General features: G+C 38.6%; 2 protein-coding genes across 5 annotated transcripts in view; one reads left to right on the top strand and one right to left on the bottom strand.

Moving 5' to 3' along the window:
* The window catches only part of bzw2 (basic leucine zipper and W2 domains 2), a 52,468-nt gene extending 32,758 nt beyond the window's left edge, over positions 1–19,710 (bottom strand). Inside the window, exon 1 of the mRNA XM_002933293.2 lies at positions 19,605–19,710. The gene's annotated coding sequence lies outside the window, so the exon portion shown is untranslated. The remainder of the gene's footprint in view (positions 1–19,604) is intronic.
* A 175-nt stretch (positions 19,711–19,885) lies between these two features.
* Positions 19,886–26,058, top strand: part of ankmy2 (ankyrin repeat and MYND domain containing 2) — a 30,595-nt gene continuing 24,422 nt past the window's right edge. The window contains exon 1 of one of the 4 annotated variants that reach the window (XM_031903806.1): positions 19,886–20,151. In XM_031903806.1, the coding sequence (XP_031759666.1) occupies positions 20,088–20,151 (64 nt within the window). In that variant the 5' untranslated portion in view covers positions 19,886–20,087. The remainder of the gene's footprint in view (positions 20,152–26,058) is intronic. The other 3 variants (XM_031903805.1, XM_004915416.4, XM_002933303.5) reach the window with 3 other exon arrangements.

The raw sequence follows: 26,058 nt of genomic DNA, 5'->3' as shown, positions 1-26,058 counted from the left end.
AGAACAAGTTCTGCTTCCCGTTGTGATAAAACCATGGCAACGTCAATTCCACTCGGTCCTAAATCATATTGATCTTTCAGATGAACACATTGCAAGATTTGTGATCCCCATGCTGACATAGTGATAAGTTAGTGATTAAAATACAGATCCTTGCATCCTGACCAGCCTTCTAGCTGAAGAGTCAAAACACTGTCCAGTCCTATTATAAAGGGCCTTTGATTTCTCTTAATATACTTAGCTGGATCACTTCAAAGAAAAATCTAATATATAAGTTGCCCTTACGTAAAAAGTTGTTTTAATTAAGATACAAAATGCTTAAGATAAAACCCTAAAAACAACAAATCAGAAGATGTTCTGAATATGAAATAGTTGGCAGACATTAGTCATACGAAAGTGACATCCTGCAAATGCATTGTAGGTCCCTCAAGTATATCGTCAGATACACAATACATGTACAGATGTTATCATTATCCAACAAAAATTTTGTAACCTGTCTGATCAACTAAACAACCGATCACCATGGTACAAAAATTATGGGGACAATAATTTGGAGTTCACAAACGGTCCAAAAATCATACGAAACGATTATATTGGTGTGGGCGTGGCCAGTTTAAGTGTTATATATAATCTGAAACTTGTAAGGCCCAGCTAACTGTATGTGTATGTTTTCTTTATTGTACACAGAGTTACCTACATATCTGAATAACCCACAGAAACCAATCGGTGATTAGCCTTGTTCAGACAGCTGCAGCAAGAACAGTTAAAGCAAATATTCAGCTTGGTGCCATGAGTTACTGCACCTGTGCAAAGTTGCCCTGTGTTAGTAAATAACTAAACTAAGTGAAAACACACTAAATGATCCTGTATAACTAAAGTTCAGCACTGCCATTTATAGAAAATCCGCTGATCACATAACTCAGTTGAGGCATGCCAACTTCCTTAACAATGTCACAGAGTAAACAGTATTAATCTGTGATCTGTAAATGAGAGTGGGGGCACTGGAGAAATGCAATGCAAAGTCTAAGTTTGCCCACATCTAGTAACTATTAATAGGTTAGGTAAAAAATTCTCAAGTTTCCTACTTATGAAATAAACTCATAGCACTCAAACTCATAGCAATCAGCACTCCAAACAAACCTATGATTGGTAGCTATGGGGGCACATTTGAGACTTTTATTATATTACCCCATTAGCAAACAGCTGACCAGCAAATGCTGCCTCTTGATTGGGTGCTATGGGTTATTAAGCACTGTCTATAAAACAGCACTCTTCAGAGAAACCTTTCAGATAGTAGGAAAGTAGAATAAGAGACTCCTCATAAAGGCAATATTATGTGATACTACATTATATCTCTTTGCACAGTTTCTATATATAATACAAAGAGTAGAAGTACAGCAGTATTTAATACAAAATTAAGTAAATTTATTCAAGATTTTGGTCCCAAATGGAGGACCCTTTTCTAAAGTCATGTCTTTTTTGAGAAAGGTCCTCCAAGTTGGTCCGAAACACTGACAAATACATTTGCTTTATTCATTTTTCATTAAGTCCTGGTGTGCATCTATACTGCATTACTGGTATCCTTAATTCCTATGGATTGCACCTGGGCATTTATTGGGCTATGAACCTGAGTGCACCACCTATGGGACTGATGTAAATATGAAACCTTCATTAGATTTTCCTGGTTACATCTCTTATGTACTTTGGGAGTACAAGTTACTAAAGTGATAGCAAGAACTTCCACTCCTCTACAGGCATCAACCTTTATCAGATTCCAGTGTTTTCGGCTGATGCCACACCAGGCGTAGGGCTGATTTTTTCGGCAAGCGGAAAAACGCTTGCCGAAAATTCAGCCCTACGCCTGCTACTTGTGCCTGCACCCGAATGAATGGGATACGCTCGGGTGCAGGCACATGTAGCCGATATACGCATGAAAACGCGAGAGAATCCAAAGTCTCGCGTTTTCATGCGTATATCGGCTACATGTGCCTGCACCCGAGCGTATCTCATTCATTCGGGTGCAGGCACAAGTAGCAGGCGTAGGGCTGAATTTTCGGCAAGCGTTTTTCCGCTTGCCGAAAAAATCAGCCCTACGCCTGGTGTGGCATCAGCCTTCAATGTACAGGGGTGTTGGCTCAAGAGGTTTATCTATTCAGGGAACTATCTATTCAGAGTTTTGGCACACTAAAACAATTTAAAGAATTATTGTCATATTTCTGCCCATAGTTGTAAAACAAGATTATATCACTTGTTTTATTGTTTTTGTGGCATAGAACTCAATCCATTGCAGGGGAACATGTGATGAAGTTCTGTTTTAAGAAGGCTTTAACTGACAACTACATCTGCTAATGTTGCAACATGCTTTTTTATAACAGCAGCAGAATCTACTCTGAACAAGATTTTGTAGCAGCATTAGATTCCAATTACAGGCCGAGCAGTTACTTAGTACAACTGTCCCCATCCCCCCAAAAGTTGCCCTAATTCTTTTTGGTATTGTTGACGCTAGAAACTTTAGTATGTTACCTATAGGAAAAAGTCCTAATGTATGTTTGTACATGGAACAGCACAAAGAGAAACCCAGCTAAATTCAGTATGGTACAAAGAAGTATATCTATATTTACAGTTTGTAATATTAGCTGTGTAGCATGCTACTCCATCTCCATTTAGTCATAACCTAAACGCGGACGACTTAACCTCCCAGTCTTATACAGTTATTCCAGGTTTGAGCCGAAACTCCGTTTGTAGTATAAAGACAATCCAATGCATGTGGAAAAATGTTAAAGAGTTGTATGGCTACTAAAGCAAATAAAGTACAGATATGCTATCTGTTTTCCAAAAAACTGTTATCCAGAAAGCTCCAAATTATGGAAAGGCCATCTCCCATAGACTCCACTATAAGCAAATAATATTTATAAAATGATTTTCTTTTTCTCTGTAATGAAAAACAGTATCTTGTACTTGTCCCAACTAAGATATCATTCATCCTTAATGGTATCCAATAATCCGTATCCGTATAATCTGTATTGGTTTATTTGATGTTTAAATTATTTTTAAGTAGACTTAAGGTATTACAGAAAGATCCCTTATCCAGAAAGTCCCAGGTCCTGAGAATTCTGGATAATAGATCCCATACATGTATTTTCTTGCATAAAAATGTGCATTAACTGAAGGGATGGAAAACATAATTTTGCCTCTTTATAGTTCCCTGGTAAGGCCTCACCTTGAGTATGCAGTGTAGTTTTGGGCTCCAGTCCTTAAGAAGGATATTAATGAGCTGGAGAGATGTCAACTAAACTAGTAAAATAGATGGAGGATCTAGAATATTAGGGTAGACTTTTAAGGATGTTTATGTGTACTAAAGGTGCATTCAAGGGGACATAATTATTCTGTATAAGTTAATAAAAAACCATTATAGACAGGGCAGAAAAGATCATATCACCAGTAGCCAAACCTTTAGACCTGAGGAACTGAACTTTCAGTTGAAGCAGTATAGGGGTTTGTTCACAGTGAGGGTAGAAAGGTTGGGGAATGCCCCGTGGGGTGATGTTGTTATGGCAGATTCTATTACTGCCTTAACAGTGGTTTGGATGATTTCTTGCATATGCATAATATCTTAAGTGATCTTAAGATCTATAGTTAGTATAGATATTTGTGTATATATAGATTGTAAGCTCTATGGGGCAGGGACCTCCATCCTCTTGTGTCTTTGACTCTTAACTTATTGCAACTGTATCTGTATCTTGTATTTATTGTTGTACTTTGTATTTATCTATTATCTTATTAACCCCCTGTTTGTATTAATGTATTCTACTGTACAGCGCTGCGTACATAAGTAGCGCTTTATAAATAAAAATATACATACATACATATATATTTTATATATGTGAGTATACAGATAGGTGGGTATGAGTATGTGTATATGTGAGCACTGGGGTTCGCTTGGAGTGGTTGAACTTGATTGCTTTTGGGTTTTTTTAATCCAGATTAACTATGTAGTTGTAGGGGGTAACATATTTCCTAGCTAGCAGCACAACATAACATTAGATGATCTCTTGCAATAGATTTAATGAAAACAAACAGGATTGTCATGAAGGCTGTCTGATCATATGTGGGTGCAATCATGTTGTTTAGTCAAGGCTACTTTGTTGCTGTATTAAATTTTAATCCATAATTTAATCCATAATTAAAGACAAACTATATGTTTACTGCATTCACATTTTTTATCAAAAAGTAACAATGATTTCTTAGCTGAAAAAACATGGTGTTACAGAATAAGTGGCACATTAGAGATGAACAGATTCCATAGGATTAAGTGTGCATATACAGCACAGGGCAAAAACGGCTTACATAATCCTACGAACCTGCACAGCACTGTACTAAAGAATCTTGGTGATTGAGAGGAAACACATTTTGTAAAAAAAAATTATTTTATTTTTGTATTTTGTACGGGCTGCTAGGGGCCCCTGTGCAGCTACACTGGCTGGTTGGCCCCCCTATTTTCAATGTCAAAACCTATGCATCTTAAAATGAATAAAATCAATAGTACACAGCACCCATAATACACAGGTATGTAGGATTATAAATTAGGTGCCTGCTAGGGTATGATGTTTATTCTGGTCTGTCTCCAACATGGAAAATTGTTACTTAAATGGTTGGCACCCTAAAAATAACAAAATAATACTATATTGCTGCTGTTCGGGCTCAATAATAAAACGTCATGCGTTACCCAAAAGAATAAGACATAATAACAATCAAGCCATTGCCTGGAACAAAGTGCTGATTCTTTTAGCTAGAATAATACACTGATTTCCTATAAAAAGATGTGAAGTGCTGTGCACAAAAATGCTCTTGTGTGAGTCACAATGCCTTTCTGTAAGAGGCTCTTTTTAAATCCGCTCCCTCGCAGACATCTCGGTTGTGCCGCAATTAAATTTAAAATCATAATGTAGTGGGCAGAAATCTGAATGCATTGTGTATCCAGGGCTTCATACAGAGAAGCGATGGTCAGGTGGTGCTTAGACAAAAGGCACATGTTGCAAATAACATGCTCCTTCAGGGACAATTACCTTTACTTTACCTCAATGTGTGTTCAAAGAACAGTGCCTGCCTAAGTACGCAGAACCACATATACAGGCAGCTTTTTGTACAACAAAGTCACATTAAAGCCTAGCATCGGATAACACTGAATACAGACTTAACACTTTAAAAAAAAGTATAGAAGCACATTTCAAGCCAGTTCACAAGTGGTCTTTAAATACTTTTTTTTAAATGTATTCTCCTTTTTGACCTTTCTCTATAGACCCAGGAAACTAGAAAGCAGACTTAATAGGAAGTCAGATATGCATCTCATTTTTTAAGACTAATGACCCTAGAAATGGTATGGGGTTTATCAAACAGAAACCTGGAGTGCAAAAGCTCCGAATTACAGGAAGGCCATCTCCCATAGGCTCTATTTTAAGCAAATAATTCAATTTCTTAAAAATGATAGTATAATAAAGCAGTACCTTGCACTTGATGGTAACTAAGCTGCATGAATCCATATTGGTGGAAAACATTGCTATTGGGTGTATTGATTGTTTAATTGATTTTTCCCTTATCTGGAAGACCCATTTTCCTGAGCATTCTGAATAACAAGTCCTATACCTGTAGTAGGAGAACAAATGTTCCACCAAGTGACTAAAATCTCTGACCTTCTTTTAATGCTTTAAAAAAAAAAGTACTAGCCAAGGGCATTACAACAAAATACTATACTGTGAAGTGACCCGCCTTGAGTTAAACAAGGTATACTTGGGACGGGTATAAACTTGGCAGCACTCTGCAATAAAGTACTCTGAGTAAGTGTGTTTTTTTTTATAGAAGAGCCAGTCCAAGTTACAAATGTAACTTGTAACACATTCACACCACCCAGTGTTTCTCACTTTAATTGCTTTTTATATTCCAAACTGTAGACCTGTAGAATAAAAAAAGCCAATTAAGTTGACTGTGCCAAAAAGAAATATCAGTTCCTTTCGCAGGGTAACCAAATAAGAGTAGCCACCCAAACTGGCTAATCTAATCATTGTCTCAATGGGCAAATAATCAGATCACTCTGAGGGCCCATAACCAGGCACAGACTGCATTCACTGCTTGATGTTCTCAATTTTCCTTAATAAACTTGATGTTCTACTTGAACTGATTAATTTCTCATAAAGGTGCAATTAGATCTCAGTCAGGGGAATGACCACTGTGTCCTCACCTATGGGCTTATAGGTGGCCAAAGTTATCAAGGATGTAGTACTAGACACCAAGGTATTTTAACCTACATCTACCAAGTGCATATGTCCCAGCATGGGTAAAGGCAATAGAAAGCTCTGTGTGTCCATCACACAGAAGGTATAATCATCATGTGCTCAAAGCTCAAAGCTAAAATCTACTACTTCTGCTCTAAATTATCCATATAGCTTTCCAGTTATTAATAGGATCCAGTTGTGTTTGTGTTTGACGGCACATTCGAGAATTTTATTGCCAGCATTCAGATTATGAGCCAGTTTTATGTGTTTTCTACTTTGCATCCAACTAGGTTTGAAGATTTATTTTATCACTTCCTATTACTTGCTAGTGCCTTATAAATGACTTATGTTTGAATATTACATTTAAGAGAAAACGAAGCAGCAAGTTTGTTTTTGAAAACAAGTTCTCCATGCTCTTAAAATCGGCTTATATTTTCCTGTGTAGAATGCTGTACAGTGTATATATATATATATATATATATATATATATATATACATATATATTATATATACATACATACAGTGGCTTGCAAAAGTATTCGGCCCCCTTGAACTTTTCCACATTTTGTCACATTACAGCCACAAACATGAATCAATTTTATTGGAATTCCACGTGAAAGACCAATACAAAGTGGTGTACACGTGAGAAATGGAACAAAAATCATACATGATTCCAAACATTTTTTACAAATAAATAACTGCAAAGTGGGGTGTGCGTAATTATTCAGCCCCCTGAGTCAATACTTTGTAGAACCACCTTTTGCTGCAATTACAGCTGCCAGTCTTTTAGGATGTATATCTCTACCAGCTTTGCACATCTAGAGACTGAAATCCTTGCCCATTCTTCTTTGCAAAACAGCTCCAGCTCAGTCAGATTAGATGGACAGCGTTTGTGAACAGCAGTTTTCAGATCTTGCCACAGATTCTCGATTGGATTTATATCTGGACTTTGACTGGGCCATTCTAACACATGGATATGTTTTGTTTTAAACAATTCCATTGTTGCCCTGGCTTTATGTTTAGGGTCGTTGTCCTGCTGGAAGGTGAACCTCCGCCCCAGTCTCAAGTATTTTCCAGACTCCAAGAGGTTTTCTTCCAAGATTGCCCTGTATTTGGCTCCATCCATCTTCCCATCAACTCTGACCAGCTTCCCTGTCCCTGCTGAAGAGAAGCACCCCCAGAGCATGATGCTGCCACCACCATATTTGACAGTGGGGATGGTGTGTTCAGAGTGATGTGCAGTGTTAGTTTTCCGCCACACATAGCGTTTTGCATTTTGGCCAAAAAGTTCCATTTTGGTCTCATCTGACCAGAGCATCTTCTTCCACATGTTTGCTGTGTCCCCCACATGGCTTGTGGCAAACTGCAAACGGGACTTCTTATGGTTTTCTGTTAACAATGGCTTTTTTCTTGCCACTCTTCCATAAAGGCCAACTTTGTGCAGTGCACGACTAATAGTTGTCCTATGGACAGATTCCTCCACCTGAGCTGTAGATCTCTGCAGCTCCCCCAGAGTCACCATGGGCCTCTTGGCTGCATTTCTGATCAGCGCTCTCCTTGTTCGGCCTGTGAGTTTAGGTGGACGGCCTTGTCTTGGTAGGTTTACAGTTGTGCCATACTCCTTCCATTTCTGAATGATCGCTTGAACAGTGCTCCGTGGGATGTTCAAGGCTTTGGAAATCTTTTTGTAGCCTAAGCCTGCTTTAAATTTCTGAATAACTTTATCCCTGACCTGTCTGGTGTGTTCTTTGGACTTCATGGTGTTGTTGCTCCCAATATTCTCTTAGACAACCTCTGAGGCCGTCACAGAGCAGCTGTATTTGTACTGACATTAGATTACACACAGGTGCACTCTATTTAGTCATTAGCACTCATCAGGCAATGTCTATGGGCAACTGACTGCACTCAGACCAAAGGGGGCTGAATAATTACGCACACCCCACTTTGCAGTTATTTATTTGTAAAAAATGTTTGGAATCATGTATGATTTTCGTTCCACTTCTCACGTGTCTCACGTGTTTGTTTCCCACATTGACGTTCAGGGCTGAATCATCAGATATGGAGTTGGAGGTATAAACAATAGGGATTACAACTCCACCTTCGATCATAATCAATGGGTCTACAAACTAAAAACAATTCCACGTGAACTGAAAAAAAAATAACTATTGCAAACTTGCAAGTTTTACAATTACTTTTTTTTTTAAATTAAATTTTTTTATACGTAATAAATATTGAACATTAGAATTTTGGAAACCATAATTCGAATTTAATAGTTTTTGCACAAAAAAAATTTTAATAGTGGGAAAATTTAGAATTAGAACTTTTGAACCCTCTCAGATTACCAAGAATTGCTTTACTGCACATATATCCAGCCCACCTTGCACAAAAACACCTTGGGGCAGAAGAAAAGTCCACTAATGATCTTGTACTTCTGTATTGCTATCTGACTGGATGAACCATTGTTTAGTCAATTTAATCAGTGTAATCTGGCCATTTGCACGTGCAGGCAATATAAACAATATCGATTTATCAACAACTATAGCTTAACAACTGGTTGAAAAGTCTGAAAACGGGACCAACTTCAAGCCTAACAAATTTGCCGGCCTTTCTGAAAAAAAGAGACTGTTCATACTGCTTGTTTTTTAAATTAAATAATATAGATAACGCCTTTATTACTGAATGCATATTGCCCACCTAACCTGAACTGATATATTTCCTCTGTCTGACCTACTCAATATATCAAAATATGTATACCAATAGGAAAAAAACAACCATAGACTTAAACTACCAGCCAAAACATTTTGCATTGCCTAGAAAATCTGATGTTACATCTAAAATAATAGAATTAAAAAAGCACTGTACAATATATTTGTTATGATCTATATAGTACTATGTCATAGTTCAGATAGTTCAGGTAGGTTGGTCTGAGAAACCAATCTCATTTGCAGGCAAATGGGTCACATAACCAAGCTCAGCTGGCTTGAAAAAATATGTAAGTAAATGTTTCCTCCTTTGCAACAATATGCTACTGAGTAGCATTCTGGGAGTTTATATTTTGGAAATAGTTGTTTGTGGGTCCATAAGGTGTGTAATTATGTGATGGGGGTTGCTCTGCTATCCACAGGGAAGGAGGAGCCACATGGATATGATTTCATTAACTTACAACACATATGAGTCTATGCATTGACCACCAACCATTTGTATTTTTACTGTTCTACCACCATTAAGGTGGATATGATCTTGAAAAAAATTCCAGAAAAATTCCAGCCCTCTGTACCACAGAAGATGGACAGCACTGCCCTAGGCAAATGTTTTGATGAATTTAGGTGTAAAATCCCTGTAAAAAAACTGTTCTGTACATACATTTGATGTTCTTAGACTAGATCCTGCATGCAGTAGCACTGTATTATTGGGTTTAGCAGTGAGTCACTTCACCCTACATTGGTGCATAGGTATCATGCATACTATTCCTATTATACAGAATTGCACAATGTGTTGGCACCTTATAAATACATAATAACCACGTGATATATTCTGTGCTAAAACCAGGCACTGATTTTAATAACTGGCAGAAAAGCACACATGCTGTGTTCTGAACACAAAGCTTCATATGGCAGAAACATGCTTTAAGGCATCTGTTGCCCCAGAGAGTACAATACCGCTATCTCACAAACGCTAAACAAAATTCAGCATGACATCAGTGAGCATTCTGGGAAGTCAGTATATGTTCTTTTGTCAGAGCCAGTTTATTCTTTATTAAAGTCCTGTATTTCTTCAGCATTTCAGTAACTAGCACAAACACCTCTGTTAAACCTCTGTTAATTGAGGAAGCGCTACATAATTACATAGTTATGTTGGGTTGAAAAAAGACTGAAGTCCATCAAGTTTAACCTTTCCAAGTGAACCCAGCACACACAACAACCTATACTGACCTTTCCCATTTTTATGAGAAAAAAAGAACATCCCCTATCTGCCTATAATCCCCTCTAATGTACTTGTACCCTTGCAAGCACCTTTTTTCCAGAGAAAATAACCCCAACCTTGACAGTCTAACCTCATAGTTTAAATCTTCCATCCCCTTTACCAGTTTAGTTGCACGTCGCTGCACTCTCTCCAGCTCATTAATATCCTTCTTAAGCACTGGAGCCCAAAACTGCACTGCATACTCAAGGTGAGGCCTTACTAGAGACCTATAAAGCGACAAAAATATGTTTTCAATTGAGTCAATGACCTTTTTTATACAAGACATCACTTTATTTGCTTTAGTAGCCACAGAATGACACTGCCCAGAATTAGCAAACAAAACAATTTACAGCTGCACTCACCTTAGGCAATTTTCTGTGGTGCAAAGTCTCCTAGACATATGGCAGCGCCCCAACAATGTAAAGAACAAAGCAAAAATAGAGACTGCACTCAAACAAAAATTCAACTGGGGAGCTTACCCCGTTTATTATGCCAATGTACCACAAAAAAAAAATCAACGTTTCGGGGGAGCACTCCCTCCCTTCACTGCCCAGAATTAGACAACTTGTTATCTACAAAAGGCCCAGATCCTTCTCAATTAATGATCCCTCAAACACACTGCCATTTAGTGTATAACTGCATTTATTTTATTTCTACCGAAGTGCATAACTTTGGACTTTTCAACATTAAACCTCATTTTGCTGCCCAGTTTTCAGATTTTGCCAAAGTACTCTGCAAAGTGGCAGCATCCTGAATTGAATAGTTTTTCACAATTTAGTACTGTCAGCAATAAAAGAAACAGTACTTTCTATGCCCACCTCCAGGTCATTAATAAACAAGTTAAAAAGCAAATGACCAAGGACTGACCCCTGCAGTACTACACTAACAACACTGGCCCAATTAGAATATGTTCCATTTACCACCACTCGCCAAGTACAAATACTATGTTATAGGCCAATATTCCTCAATTTTATCATTAACTTTCTGTGTGGTACTCTACAAATTGCTTTAGGGTAGTGACAGACGGGGAGATTGGTCGCCCCGCGACAAATCTTGTTGCTGTGGGCGACTAATCTCCCCGCAATTACATCAAGAATGGGATGGGATACGCGTAGCGGCGATTTGCCAAAGTTGCTGAAGTTGCCTTGAGAGGAAACTGTCACTGCCCTTAGCAAAGTCCAAGTAAACGACATCCACTGCCATTCCTGCATCGAGGTTCCTGCTCATCTCCTCATAAAAGGTAATTAAATTAGTCTGCCAAGATCTGTTACGCATAAAACCATGCTGGCACAAACTTATAGTATTGTGATTTGTAATGCATTCAAGTATCCTATCCCTTATTACCCCTTCCAGAAGCTTTCCTACCACTTATATCAGACTAACAGGCCTATAGTTTACAGGCTGAAAACAGGATCCCTTTATAATTAGCGGCACCACATTAGCAATTTGCCAGTTTCTCTGCACCATGCCAGACCTTAATGAATCCTGAAAAATTAAGTGAAGAGGTTTGGCACGGAGCTAAGCTTGTTTAATACCCTGGGGTGAATACCATCTGGTCCTGGACCTTTGTTTACCTTTACATGTTCAAGTCTCTTAAATTCCTCCTGAGTGACCCATGCATCAGTAGTTATATTACTAGAATTGGGTCTATTAAAAAGTAGCCTTCATTAGCTGGCTCCTCAGTTGTGTAGACAGATAAAAAATAACAGTTCAGAATTTTTGCTTTTTCCTTGTTCTCATCAATCAACTGACCCCCCTTTGATAATAAGGGTCCCACCCCTTCTGCTTCTTTTTTTCCTATTCCTATTGCCTATTTTGAATCTTAGACTGATGCCACACGTGGCGTTTTTACGCTGCGTATTTTCTAATTCTCTAAGCGGCTGAAAAACGCCTGATATCATCATCCATAGAAATAACTTGAAAAGACTCGAAGCAAACCACACAATGCGGAGATATGCTAGAAAACGCCTTAGCGCGGATTTTTCAAGCGTTGGCTGAAATACGCCAGTATTTGCAAAGCAAGCTATTCCTATGTATACACAAAGGCACCTGCCAGACCTAGCTGAAATACACAGCGTTTTTTACTATTTTGCACTATTAGCACCATGGAAACGGGATTTGCTACGTCACCAGTACTAGGCTGAAAAACGCCATAGTCAGGGGCTGTGTGGCTTGTGTGACGTTTTTAGGCTGAGAAAAAACGCAGCGTAAAAACGCCACGTGTGGCATCAGCCTTAGTTCGGACCTGGATAAGCATACAAATTACTAAATAATCGACTTCAGTCTTGTAGCCAGGAAGAAGATGGAGTAATCTCTTTCACCAATAAAGGCCAAATACACCTATGGCTTTTGAATATCTTGTATATGGGGCTAAACCAGGTGAAGCATAATGGTCAGATGTACCCTTGGGCACTTTACAATATGAGATCATTTTAGCATAAGCTGGGGGTATAAAGATTTAATATCAAAATAAAAATACCTTACTATCCTTTTTAGCAAACAGTATGTCTATTTCAAACAAAGACTTTAAATATGAACAAACAGAATGTAAGCAGTCAGAGAAATTTAGTTTTAGCCACAGGAATAATAAAACTGCCTAATCTACGCAAAGTATCATGCCACATAAAGTATCATTCTAAACAAATCAGTTTCGTGCCAAAAAATGTGCTTGTTTTTTTGCGCAACTTTCCTTTCCTCATTTATAAACTACGCTAAATACACCCCATATTATGCTGCCATTTTCAATGCCCTCTTTTATTTGAGATGTATAATAAAGCAGAAGACACGACTATGTTGTTTTCACAAAGGCAACCCCAGGTAGCAGTCCAACAGACAAGGTGACCTCAGCAGCAAGAAGGGCTGATTATTCTACAGTAACACTTAGCAGCCATCAACTTGCGGCTTTCAAGAATGCCATTTATAGTAATAGAAGAGTGTTATGTAGCTGAAAGGAATGGGCAGGGTGGTAATGACACTGTCCCAAAGATCATTCTCCTTAGTCACACACACACACACATGTGTTCATCACATCCCTACTCTGGCCCCACTGAGCCCAGATACTATGTCATAAGCATTTACAAAAGAAAACAAAAATAGAAACATAACTTTATTATGCTGGCAGCTTTCACTTTTTCAGAAAACTTTATCCAATTACAAAACAAAAACATATGTATGATCATTTGTGAATTTGTAGCCCTCTGGACAAACACTCTAGTCAAACGATTTCTGGCAAGATCCCAACAATCTTGACTGGGCAAAGTGAAAAAAACGAGCTGACCAATGCCCCAGTTTGCTGCATCTGGTAGGTGATCAACCAACCAAGAACCAGTCACCAATCACAACACAATCAAACAATCAGGTGACAAGCTCCAGTGTTTCTTCCCAGCAATCGAGACTGGTACCTCAGGCTTCCCATTCTACCTTTGTTTAACACCAGTTCAGTTCAGGCACTGAGTAACCCAAAAAAATCAACAGGACAAATCCAGGCAGCAAACTTTTTTGCACAATATCACCTATTTTATACAATTAACTACACAGTATACAACTGAACATCTGCACAGCATGATTTTACACAGTGTAACTTGAAAATAAAGTAATATAACACCAAGATATTAATGTAAGAAAAGGTCTGACTGAGAAACATGTACATGCATCGGTGTTAAAGCTGCTGACTTATTTCAAGTAATGAAACAGTGACTATCATGACTTCAGTGAGTTTTAGGCAGGCCTGGGGCTCTGTGTATTTAAAGTTAAATGCATACAAAATCATGCAGCCCTTTAAACAAAGCAATGTGAAAGTGTATTGTTCAAAAAGGCAGTCATTCCATTCTCAGTACAGGAATGGGATCCATTATCCGCAAACCCCTTATCCAGAAAGCTCAGAAGAACGGGAAGCCCATCTCTTATAAAGTTCATTTTAATCAAATAATTACCAGATAATCCTCAGTAGGAGCCAAACAATCCAATTGAGTTTAATTAATGCTTAACTGATTTTTGGTAAATTTCCAAATGGAGGTGTATAATTTTATTTTGTATTAATTTTGCAAGCTTTTTGTAGCAAAACTGTAGCTCATCTAACTGACAGATACCGCAATTCCAGGATTCAATCCAGTTTTTAGCCAAATGCCAACAATTCCGATCAGTGATCCCCAACCAGAGGGGAATATGGGCAGATAGGGGGTGTTCTTTTTTACCATAAAAACGATCAACGCACCATAGGCCCCCCCTTTAGATTAGAGGAATGGAGCTTCCATTTGAAGCAGCGTAGGGGGTTTTTCACACTGAGGGCAGTGAAGTTGGGGAATGCCCTTCCTAGTCATGTGGTAATGGCAGATTCTGTTAATGCCTATAAGAGGGGCCTGGATAAGTTTTTGAACAAGCAGAATATCCAAGGCTATTGTGATACTAATATCTACAGTTAGTATTAGTGGTTGTATATATAGTTTATGTATGCGAGTGTATAGATTGGTAAGTATAAGTTGTGTGTGCTGGGTTTACTTGGATGGGTTGAACTTGATGGACTTTGGTCTTTTTTCAACCCTATGTAACTATGTAACCAGTGGCTAGTGAGCAACATTGCATACCACCCCCTTTGATGTTGCCCCAGTAGACTCAAAGTAGGTGCCCACTTCTGAGTGTAAAAAAGGTTGGGAATCCCTGATTTAGATTTAGCTGAACCAAATCATTAGCTTGAATGCCATGTTACTTTAAAAGCGTGGACAACTGAATGCAGCCATTTTAAAAGATGTGTAGAAATTACATTTTGTCTATTATAAAGTGGCCAGGATGATTACATTTATAAGGTTGCCAAACAATAAGTTCAATACATAAAATACAGCATTTATAGCCATATTAATTCTTGAGTAGAGATGTAGCGAACTGTTCGCCGACGAACATCGGGTGTTCGCGAACGCGGGAATTCGCGAACTTTTGGCGATGTTCGCCACTTTGGGTTCGCCGCGTTTTTTTTTTGCGCCGCGTTTTTTCGCCTCGGTTTTTTCCGCCGCGTTTTTTCGCTTCGGTTTTTCGCCTTTGCTTATACATAGGAATAGCTTGCAGTTTTTTTTTGGCATTATTATTTGGCGTTTTTTTTTGGCATTATTTTTTGGCGTTTTTTTTTGGCGTTTTTTTTACAAAGTATTTTTCAGAGAAATTTTTGCTTGATCCCCCTCCTGCATGCCACTGTCCAGGTCGTGGCACCCTTTAAATAACTTTAAAATCAGTTTTCTGGCCAGAAATGGCTTTTCTAGGTTTTAAAGTTCGCTTTCCCATTGAAGTCTATGGGGTTCGCAAAGTTCGCGAATATTTGCGAGTTTTGCCGAAAGTCCGCGAACGGGTCCGCGAACATTTTTGGCGATGTTCGCTACATCCCTATTCTTGAGCTCTAGTTCTCCTTTAATACAAAAGAAGCTGTAGTTAAAAGGTATTAAAATATTCATGTAAGCAGTGGATATGGTATAATTTTTTGCAGACTGGAGAATAACACCACTCTGTACTGACTCTTTCCTATATATAATCTACAACAGTCACCCTGTCCTAATAAAACAGAGATGGAGTGTACACTGCCTCAAATTGGCTTATATAAGCATTCATTAAATTAATATATAGTAAATCAGTTTGCATGCATTATACAAACAAAGCTGAAAAAGAACATTATGCCTAACTAGTCTACCCAATCACTCTAATTGGTTTTTAGTTTACCTGTGTGGAGCTACACGGAGCAAACTGGCCCAGTAAATGCAAAAACATGAATTTTCAGGGCCAATCTCTGCTCCATGTAGCTCCACGCAGGCCAATGCCGGGCCTGTCAATGGAAATACAGGGGTAAACACATGAAAGTGCATGCACAAAACACAATTGGAGGAAAGTGTACAATCCATTATGTTTGCCCTTAGAGTGGATATTTGAAATGGGTTAAAGGAATACCACTTAATGATATTTATTTTAATACAAAAAAAGCCATAAATAAACTGTAAATTAGATTCCTATAAATTGTATCATCAGTTAAAGCCAATGCTCAGTGATGTCGAACTTCACATGACGGGGTGTCTTTTATAAATAATAGGCAAATTTGCACCTGGGCATTAACCCATGGCAACCAAAGGCAACCAATCAGGTGTTATCTTAGGGCATGCGCATCTGTTTAGCTCACATACGGAGCACTGGAGACAGGAAGCGCTGAAGTTTCTGCACGTCCTGTCCCCAGTGCTCCTATTTGAGTGAAATTTAGGTGCGGCTGGGTGGCATGTCGCCCCCAAATTTGTGCCATCCTAGGCCCGGGCCTTTATGGCCTCACCACAAATCCGGGCCTGGTTCTATCTGCAGGAGCCTAAAAGAAACTAAGCACCCATTGGTTGCTATGGGTTACTGCCCAGGTCTAAATTTGCCCAGTTTATAAATGAGCCATACTGTGACATGTATTATAAAAAATGATGTACAGGTATAGGACCCATTATCCAGAATGCTCGGGACCAAGGGTATTCCGGATAAGGGGTCTTTCCGTAATTTGGATCTCCATACCTTAAGTCTACTAAAAAATCAATAAAACATTAATTAAACCCAATAGGATTGTTTTCCATCCAATAAGGATTATTTATATCTTAATTGGGATCCATTACAAGGTACGGTTTTATTTCTACATAGAAAAAGGAAATCAGTTTTAAAATTCTGAATTATTTGCTTATAATGGAGTCTATGGGAGACAGGCTTTCCGTAATTCGGAGCTTTCTGGATAACGGGTTTCCGGATAAGGGGTCCAATACCTGTACTCTTAATTTGGTAAATTATAGCGAAATCAACAAAAATCATCTTTGAGTTCCATTACAGGTATAGGACCCATTATACAGAATGCTCGGGACCAAGGGTATTCCGGATAAGGGGTCTTTCCGTAATTTGGATCTCAATACCTTAAGTCTACTAAGAAATCAATAAAACATTAATTAAACCAATAGGATTGTTTTGCATCCAATAAGGATTAATTATATCTTAGTTGGAATCAATTACAAGGTTCTGTTTTATTTCTACATAGAAAAAGGAAATTAGTTTTAAAATTCTGAATTATTTGATTAAAATGGAGTCTATGGGAGACGGGCATTCCGTAATTCGGAGCTTTCTGGATAACGGGTTTCCGGATAAGGGGTCCGATACCTGTACTATATTTACTTAATATATCCTTATATGTGACCACAAGGGCTCCACTTCCCCTTTATAAGTGTTACAAATGCCTGAAATGCCTCCCTATACTAGGGTGGAAAGAATTGGAGCTACAGATCCCAGCTCTGTGTGATATAAACATGTAATTAAGCTGTAATGTTTTTTTTCCCTTATTACAAAAAAAAGTTGGTACTTTTAGTACCCAAACTCAATGGAGCCTGTTTTTATTTGTGTTATGAAGACAATTCTGGGAGGAAAATGTATACTAATCCATGCAAATATCAAACACAGCAACTCATATCAAATACTTGGCATGGGAAAAAAATCAGCAAAAGAGTTAGAAGTATAAGGGCAAGTCCAGCAAATCCAGTGCTGCTATTTCTTTAGTTAGAGAACTAGAGGACATCTACCATATACCATTTATTATGTGCAAGGCAGGGTGCATTTGTTATGAGATAAATACAGAACTGTCATAAAAAGAGGTTGCTGCTTATTAGTCTCTGACTCTGGTTTTATTTACCCTTGAAAAAAAAACTAAAATGCTGTATGTCCCAACCAAAGAGATTTTTTTCTGATTTCCCTCTTATATATGTGCACTACTTCATGCTGTTCTCTTGTGCTACGTTTATCTTGGGCATGCATGATGAAAACGATTAGCTTAACCAGAGAGGGTTTCTATCAATACCCAATGTGCAACATACAAACCATGTCTATAAAAATACTAATATACTATAAAAATACTAATGAAACATGAAAACAGATAAAAAAAGAAAAAAATATTAGGACAATATTACAAAACCCCTATGAACAGGCTATTCATGTCTCCATGTAAAATGCATTTGTGCCACCATCGCTGCCAGCTGGCTCTGCCCTCCCGGTGCCTCCGTACAGCTGAAATCCTGTTAATGACTTTACAATCACAAGCTCCCAATGTTGCTTGGAATAAGACAGAGACGAAAGCGCATGCCAAAGAGTTAAAGGGACGAGGAGAAGGGAACTGGGAAAGCAACAGGCTATAATACTGTAAACATGCGTGTGTGCAGCAACAGCAGCAGGGGCTTGGTGAAGATATTGATAGGTACAGATTTCAAACATTTCCTAATCACAGTGCATGGCTTAAGCGACAACAATTGCCTTCACACCACAAAGAGCATTCAGCATCAAATCCACTTATATGATCACAAAGTGAAAGAATTTCATCTTCATTAAGGTATGCAAATGTAGATTAGGGACTGCAAAGGAATATAAGAAAATTCAAGGATAATACGGGAATGCATGTCTCCCCGTTGTAATGCACTAACACTGTATCCCTTGCCAGTGTATGAACCCTTGTAACTTAGATTTGTTCATTATAGCACTATTCTCCCTATAACAGGGAGTGCATGTGCCATAGTGTGTATTGGTGAAAGTAGCAGAAAGTGTATGTGTTGTTGTGAGTACCAATGCTTGTATCTGTTGTGTATATTCAGAACAGCAAGTACTGGTGAGTGTAGCAATTGTGTGTTTGTAGCAGAAAGTGAATATATTACAGTGAGTACTCGTGAGTATAATATTGAGTACCAATATGGATAGCAGTTGTGTGTATGTGTAATTGTTAGTACTGATGAGTGTAGCAATTGTGTGTTTGTAGCAGAAAGTGAATATATTACAGTGAGTTTTGATGAGTATAACAGTGAGTGCCAATAGCAGTTGTGTTTATGTGTAATTGTTAGTACTGATGAGTGTAGCAGTTGTGTGTACGGCAACAGTGAGTAACAATAAATGTAGCAGGTGTATGTGTAATGGTGAGTACAAATAAATGCAATGGTTGCATGTATGTATAACAGTAAGAACCAATAAGTGTAGCAGGTGTATGTGTAATTGTCCATAAGGGCAGTAGCAAGTACCAATGAATGTAGCAGATATGTGTATATGTAATAGCATGGATGAGTGTAGCAGTTGTGTTTATGAGCAAGAATAAGTCCCAATGAATGCAGTAGTTGTATGATAGTGACTACTGATGTATGTAGCAGTAATAGTAGGGATGAGTGCAGCAGTGTATGTGTACTAATAGTGAGTGTAGTGGAGCTGTCAGTGCATACAGCGTGTCTGTGCCTGGATACTGCATGCCTCCACACTGCACTTCAGACAAGTGTATCTGCCGGCTGCTCATGTTCCATTGTGGTGCCATGCTTCCACTCTCCCCGCTAAACCCGATGTATACATATGGCAGATAGAACTTACCTGTATTGCTGCTCGGGTGGCTCCGCTGTCACACAGACAGACACACAGACACAAGCAGACAGTAGGACACTGGCTGAAGGGCAGTCTCTTCTCGGACTAACTCCTACCGCTAGTCAGCAGCAGTGCGCGGAGCCCGAGATGGAACGAACCAACTGTGTTGGCGATAGGGGGAAGCATTTTGACGTATGTGCAGCTTACATGCTTAGACAAGCTGCGTCCCACTCTCAATGTTGCCAGCGTGTGTTTTCTAGTCCTACGTATTGTCGTGCATGTATGTGGAGATAAAACAGGGGATTTTATTGAGAGGGTGTAGAGTGGTTTGTGCCAGGGAGCAGCGCTGTTGCCAGGAGTTGTGATGGTGGAAGCTGTATAGGTTCTGAGACGGTGAGAAGGTATTACAGCTCAGTGTAGCCTCAGTATTACTTCACAGCACTTAGCTCCCTTAAACCCTTGTAGTAGTGCTACGAAAGCGGAGGCTGCGACATGGCTCCCAGGAAAGGAGAGCTGACAGAGGAGGAGAGGCAGCTGCTCACACACATCTCCCAAGGTGGGTAACATGCCGGCAGTGCAAGCACAACTCAGGGCTGGGTGCTTGTGCTAAAGCAACAGGTTAAAGGGCGTGCAGTGCGTGTCTTACAGACTGGGCCCTACATGGCCGATTGGGGTAGGAAGTTTGTTATGGGCCGCAAGCAGGGTGCCTGGTTTGGCCTATTCAGTGCATCACCCAGGGATTATATCCGATCTGCAACCCCCTCGCTTCCCCTCAGCTTCCCTCACTGACAGGACAAGCCCACTGTGTGCTGGGAAGGAACCATGTAATAATAATAGTTATAGTAATGTGGGGTGGTTACATTGTATCCGTTCTGCCGACAGCCACATCCCTAACATTACATACATAGAGTTTGCCTGTTAGAATGGCTGAACAGCTGGGGACTCAGAAAGATACTTTGTGTACTGGTCTCTACAGTGAGCAGCCCTTAATGAAACTCATGGAATGATGGCCCAGCTAGACAGCACAGGCTCACTGCAATGATCACAATGAGTGGCATCAGCAGATTGCCAGCTAACACTGTGCTTATAACAACAATAATATTTTGTAGCTCATCATATTCCGGCTTAGATGTTTCTGATGCCTGGTGCTGTCTAATTGTCATCTTTGCATGGTTGCTAGGGGCAGTGATGCATGAAGCCAGACAGGGATTTACACCAAACTGCCAAAGACACACACTTACATAATTAGAACTCTAATTATAAAGATACATTTCAAAGTGTCTTACTATGTCATTTTCTACTTCATACTGAAAATACATTTTTAATGAACTTTGAACTTCTCCCTTTAAGCACAGGTGTGTCTTTGCAGCAGTGCAATATAACTGCTCATTAACGTGTTATTTATTAGGTAAGACACTTCCTAAAATCTGGTAGCCAAGGCATTTGTATACTCAGTGGTGGCTGTAATAAAAGTCACAAAGTCATTTATTAGAAAATGTGAATTGGAGAAGCACAAATAAAAAAAATAAAAAAAAATGTGGATAAATTGTATTGTTGCACAAATGAAATAAAAAAAAAAAAAAAAGAACCCTGAACCCCAGCTTTTAGATGGCATATTTTTTTATTTCGGATTTGTCACTGTTTTGTCACATAATAATTCTGTCTGCGAAATCATATTTTTGCACAAAAAAAAATATGAACTAGGAAAAAAATAACTTAAAAGTGAACCACCCCTTCATGCACCACTAGTAACCAATCTGATGCTTACTTTATATTTTTTCACTTAATAACCCCTAATCTGGGCCTCACATACCTATACTTGCTAACTCCCTGCACGAATTTTGGAACAACAATATTAAAATTAAGATAAAGGTTATAGGTGTCTGCAAAAATAGGGAAAATAACGCAGTTTTTTGTTTTATACATGATGTACAAAAGAAGAGCTTTTCTGAATAATTTCAATGCAGATTAAAAGGAGAAAGCATGCTACTCGTGCTCTCTGGCAAGTTCAGTTCAAGGGTCTAAAGGTGGCCAAGATCCGCTCGCTTAGCGACACATCCCCACCTACGGGTGGCCGATATTTGGTATAGGCGCAGTCGGTTCGGAGATCTCATCAATGAGCCGATGCGGTCCCCGATCCAAATATCTGCCCGATTTGCATTCCAGTAATGCATTTAAACCACTGATTGCTGCATGAAAGCTGGTAAAGTTCTGCAACTCATAAACGTTCTATAGCTGAGCATACAAGGCTTGTCTAGAAACCAGTTAATAAAATGATAGTAATTTACACAATTGCACTAACTCCTGTTTCTACAAAAGCTTGCTAAGCACATTTTTTTCCAGTTCACTGCAATGGACTTCACCAAGTCCACAGAGATGTAAATTAACAGAATGGTAATTGTGTGCAAAGAGGAATTCAACATTTTTCGTATGTTGGATATTAATAAATAAGCCTTTAATTAAATATCAATATGTAAAATTAACCTCATATTTTTATGTGTGCCCTTAGATATCTAAATTGTGTATAATTTCATTAGTCTGAGCTATAGGACCCATAATGTACAGATACCATCATCCTCACCCAGTAAGTGACTAGCTGAAAATAACTGAGGTGTAGTTACAAGAAGCAGTTTTGTCATCCCTGCTTTGCAGCCATTCAAGACATAATATACAGTAGGAGTGGGGGCAGATAACAGCTATTCTTGGGTAACAATATTCCAATAAATTGTTCATGCTTATAGATAAACCTATAGGTCTGTGGTAGAGTCCTGCAGCTGGTCGGGTACCCGCGGATTACCTGCAAAAAAAGCATGTACCCTGTGGGTTGCGGGTAGGATTTTCGGATGTAGGTATAGATGTGGGTCGGGATACGGGTCTTGTATATATTATCTTATACTTTTACTTTTTCTTAAAACTTTTTAAAAAAATTTTTTTCTACCACTGCCCATTCCTAATGATTTCTCTTCTGTTCTGCAGCAACAGCACTTCCTTTTTAATGGTAGTCAGTGGGTGGTGGATTAGGTTGTTGATAAGGCTGGATAAGTTGATAAGTTCTGGGTCCGGTTGGGTAGTGGGTCCAAGCAGGTTAAAATGCAGGCTGTGGGTCCAGGTCAGGTTCTGGGTTTCAAAAACTGGTTCCCTGCAGGATGTTAGCCTCTGGCCCATTCAAATAAAGACATACAAACCTCAATAGCATTTTCTGCTTAGAATTCCCTGACATATAATGGGGCTGATTTACTAAAGGTCGATAAAACAAACGCTATTTATAGCATGCGTTAATTTTATCGCTTCTTATTTTTTGCGACTTAAAGGGGACCTGTCACCCTGAGAAATAACTCCAAATTATTTTCTATATTGTTAGTTGAGCAAAATAAACTTTACTTACTCTATATAAATGATATAAATCTTGTTTCTTTCCGTCTTGGAATTACTCAGTCAAAGCAAGCAAGCAGGCAGGCACCATTTTGTGGGCACTGTTATGAAGGCAAGCTTTGTATCATGCCAAAATCTTGTTTATGTGCCAGTATGGGGGACCAGATGCCCAGGCCCATGCACTGGCTACACAATTAGATGATGAGGAAGGAGGGGAAAAGTGAGAAATGCAGTGACATCTACGTAGTGCTGAACGGAAAGCTAAAGTTATTGTCTGCCCCCCCTCTATGCCTAAGGCATAGAGGTGGGGCAAGCAATATATGATTGACAACTGGAATTTTTAATTGCCTTTATAATAGGTTTGGATGTGTTAATATAAAAATGAATTTGTGTTTCATGTTTAATTTGAAAAGGACTTTTATTATAGTGCTTTTTATATCTGGGTGACAGGTCCACTTTAACGCTCGATTCACTAAAAGGCCAGGCGTCATAATTAAGAAGCGATGTTCTTTGCGTTATTTAACTCATGATGATCGGTTTTCTTACATTATTTCACACCGCGCGCAATATATTTTGCCGCGTGCTATATTAGCGCACGATTTTATGCATGTAAAATGAAAACTGGAGGATGCATCGCTCTAGGGCCAACATATACTTGAAAAAATCCCACTGCAAACTCCATGTTGTGTTGCCAAAAGCTCATGAACCACAATTTTCTTTAAGTACCACCTGCCCCAAGTAGGTGTTAATATTTGCACAGACTAATGCGATATTTAGCATTTAACGCTTCATATGTGTTTGTGAATCATGCGTTAGTATTATTTCCATTGCGAGAATTACCGCAATGCAAGGTAAATAACGCATTGCGATAGTGTGTTTTTTTGCTTATGCGATATGCGTCTGAACGCATGTGAAATTACTTTGATGAATCGGGACTTAATTATCGCATGTTTTTTAACGCAAAAAAGCATGCAATAAGCATTATCAACCTATAGTGAATCGGCCCCAATGTGTTTTAAGGGATTCTGTCATTTTTATGGTGTACTTTTTATTTCTAAATTACACTGTTTACATAGCACATAATTCACTCTACCATTTAAAATGTTATTCTTGAACCAACAAATGTATTTTTTTTTAGTTGTAATATTGGGTGTGTAGGCGCCATCTCAGTGCATTGTGCTTGAGTCTGAGCTTTCAGAAGGAGCCAGCGCTACACATTAGAACTGCTTTCAGATAACCAATTGTTTCTCCTACTCCCATGTAACACATCCATCCCAATGTGGCAATGTAAAGTTAATTACTTGCAAATTATGCATAGTTTAATGCAGTATCTGAACATAAGCAGTCACTTTTCTAATGATTTACCACAAGAGATAGATACTTGGGCATAACACACCTAGAGTGAGAGGAGCAGGAATGAAGAATATTTACTTTACAAACCAAAGCAGTTAACCAGCGCCTATAAAATACAAGCATAAAGGGGAAGTTCTCCTTTCACCTGTGTTATGTTATAGATTAACCTAATCTTGGCATGTTTTCAGTTCCATGAAGAGTAAGGTTTGTGTTCCAGATAGAAGAGTCCTTTATATTGTGCTAGCATAAAAGGCCAGGTTGAGGGTAAGGTATCAAACCTTATGTAATGGATATGAAATCTTTATTTTGTGCTAAGCTGCACTAGACATAATTAAAGAGATAATCTCTGGTTATTGTAACAAGAGCAGAAGGGAGATAAGCCGTGCCTGTGTAATGATATGGAAGATAGCAAATTCAGGCTGCCTCTCTCTGCTAATCCTCTTCTATATTAACTCTTGGGAGTTTTAAATGTAGGATTGTTTATCTCTTCTGTGTATTCTTCTGCTGCCAAGGCTTAGAAATGCACAACAGAGTTCTGAACTTAAATGTCACTATGCCTTCTCTAGGCTCATCGGTTAAACATTGTTTTTCTTTTTGGAAAATATACCCTCAACAGAACTAATAACTACAAGGGAATTAAAAATAAAATTGAAATAAGGGGGCGGGGTGTGATGTTGGCAAATGCCACACGTTTCACTGTTTATGATTCCAGGAATCTCTGGTTATTTAAAGCAAGACTTGGCAGCCGTTAGTGCTCCAACTACTGTATAAGTACATCTCCCAGCATCCCAGCACTAGCTCAGCCAAAGCTCTGCCCAAGTTTAAAGGGTAGCTTGGGGGATTTTACAGCCTTTATTTTAATAATAATACTGCTATCTCTGGGATTTTGGTTGGCGGAAACACAAACCACAAATACACAATTTCATTAAGTGAGCGAATAACCTGTTTTTGTGGACATGAAGGCGAATATGATCAATTATGACTTAGTTCAAATGTTAAAGCTGGGAAAATCCAAAAGTAGATTTCTGTACTTCATTGTTAATTTATCCACTAGAGGGCAACTGAAAACCTTGAAAGGGTGCAGACATCCTTTATCTATTGTTTAAACAAAATCTTTCCCAATTGATGATGACTAGTAGAACTATAGATAATACATAGTCATTGTGCGGTTCAGAAAGCCCTGTAAAACAAAAGGTGTTTAATTCACATAGATCATGCTTTTTGGAAAGAATGCAGAAACATGCAAACTGCAGAGTAAATTAACATTTTGAGTATAGTCAATTTTTTTTTCTGCTTTTAGATATTTTTGAGATTTACAAATAGGTTTTCGCCAGTACTCGATTTTTCCAATATTGTTTTTCGAAAACAACTCCCAAAATTTGTGATTTATAAGAGTTTAGTTAACTTTTTTTGGCAAAACACTTGGGCAGGTTTGATCTGTCTAATACCATTGAGTCCTATGGAGGCTTAGAACAGTAGAGGAATAGAATAGTCAATGACAGCCTGTCCTTGACAATTTTTCAAGAAGTTAATCAGCTCATTGTTTTTAAGTGAAACTTAAACACATTATTGTTTTCCAAGAATGAGCACCAATGCTCCCAAAATGGTTGCTGGAGCAATTCCTATTTGGTATTTCATTTAAACATCCGTTTAAACTCTAATTTATCAAGTTTTAACAATACTTTCGGCTCAAAAAATTTGTGATTTCTGAACGTACTGTACTACAGCCAGGGGACTA

This window comes from Xenopus tropicalis, chromosome 6 (assembly GCF_000004195.4).
Source record: "Xenopus tropicalis strain Nigerian chromosome 6, UCB_Xtro_10.0, whole genome shotgun sequence".
NCBI classification, from domain to species: domain Eukaryota; kingdom Metazoa; phylum Chordata; class Amphibia; order Anura; family Pipidae; genus Xenopus; species Xenopus tropicalis.
The sequence above is the reverse complement of the archived record's forward strand: the minus strand, read 5'-3'. Positions and strand labels throughout refer to the sequence as shown.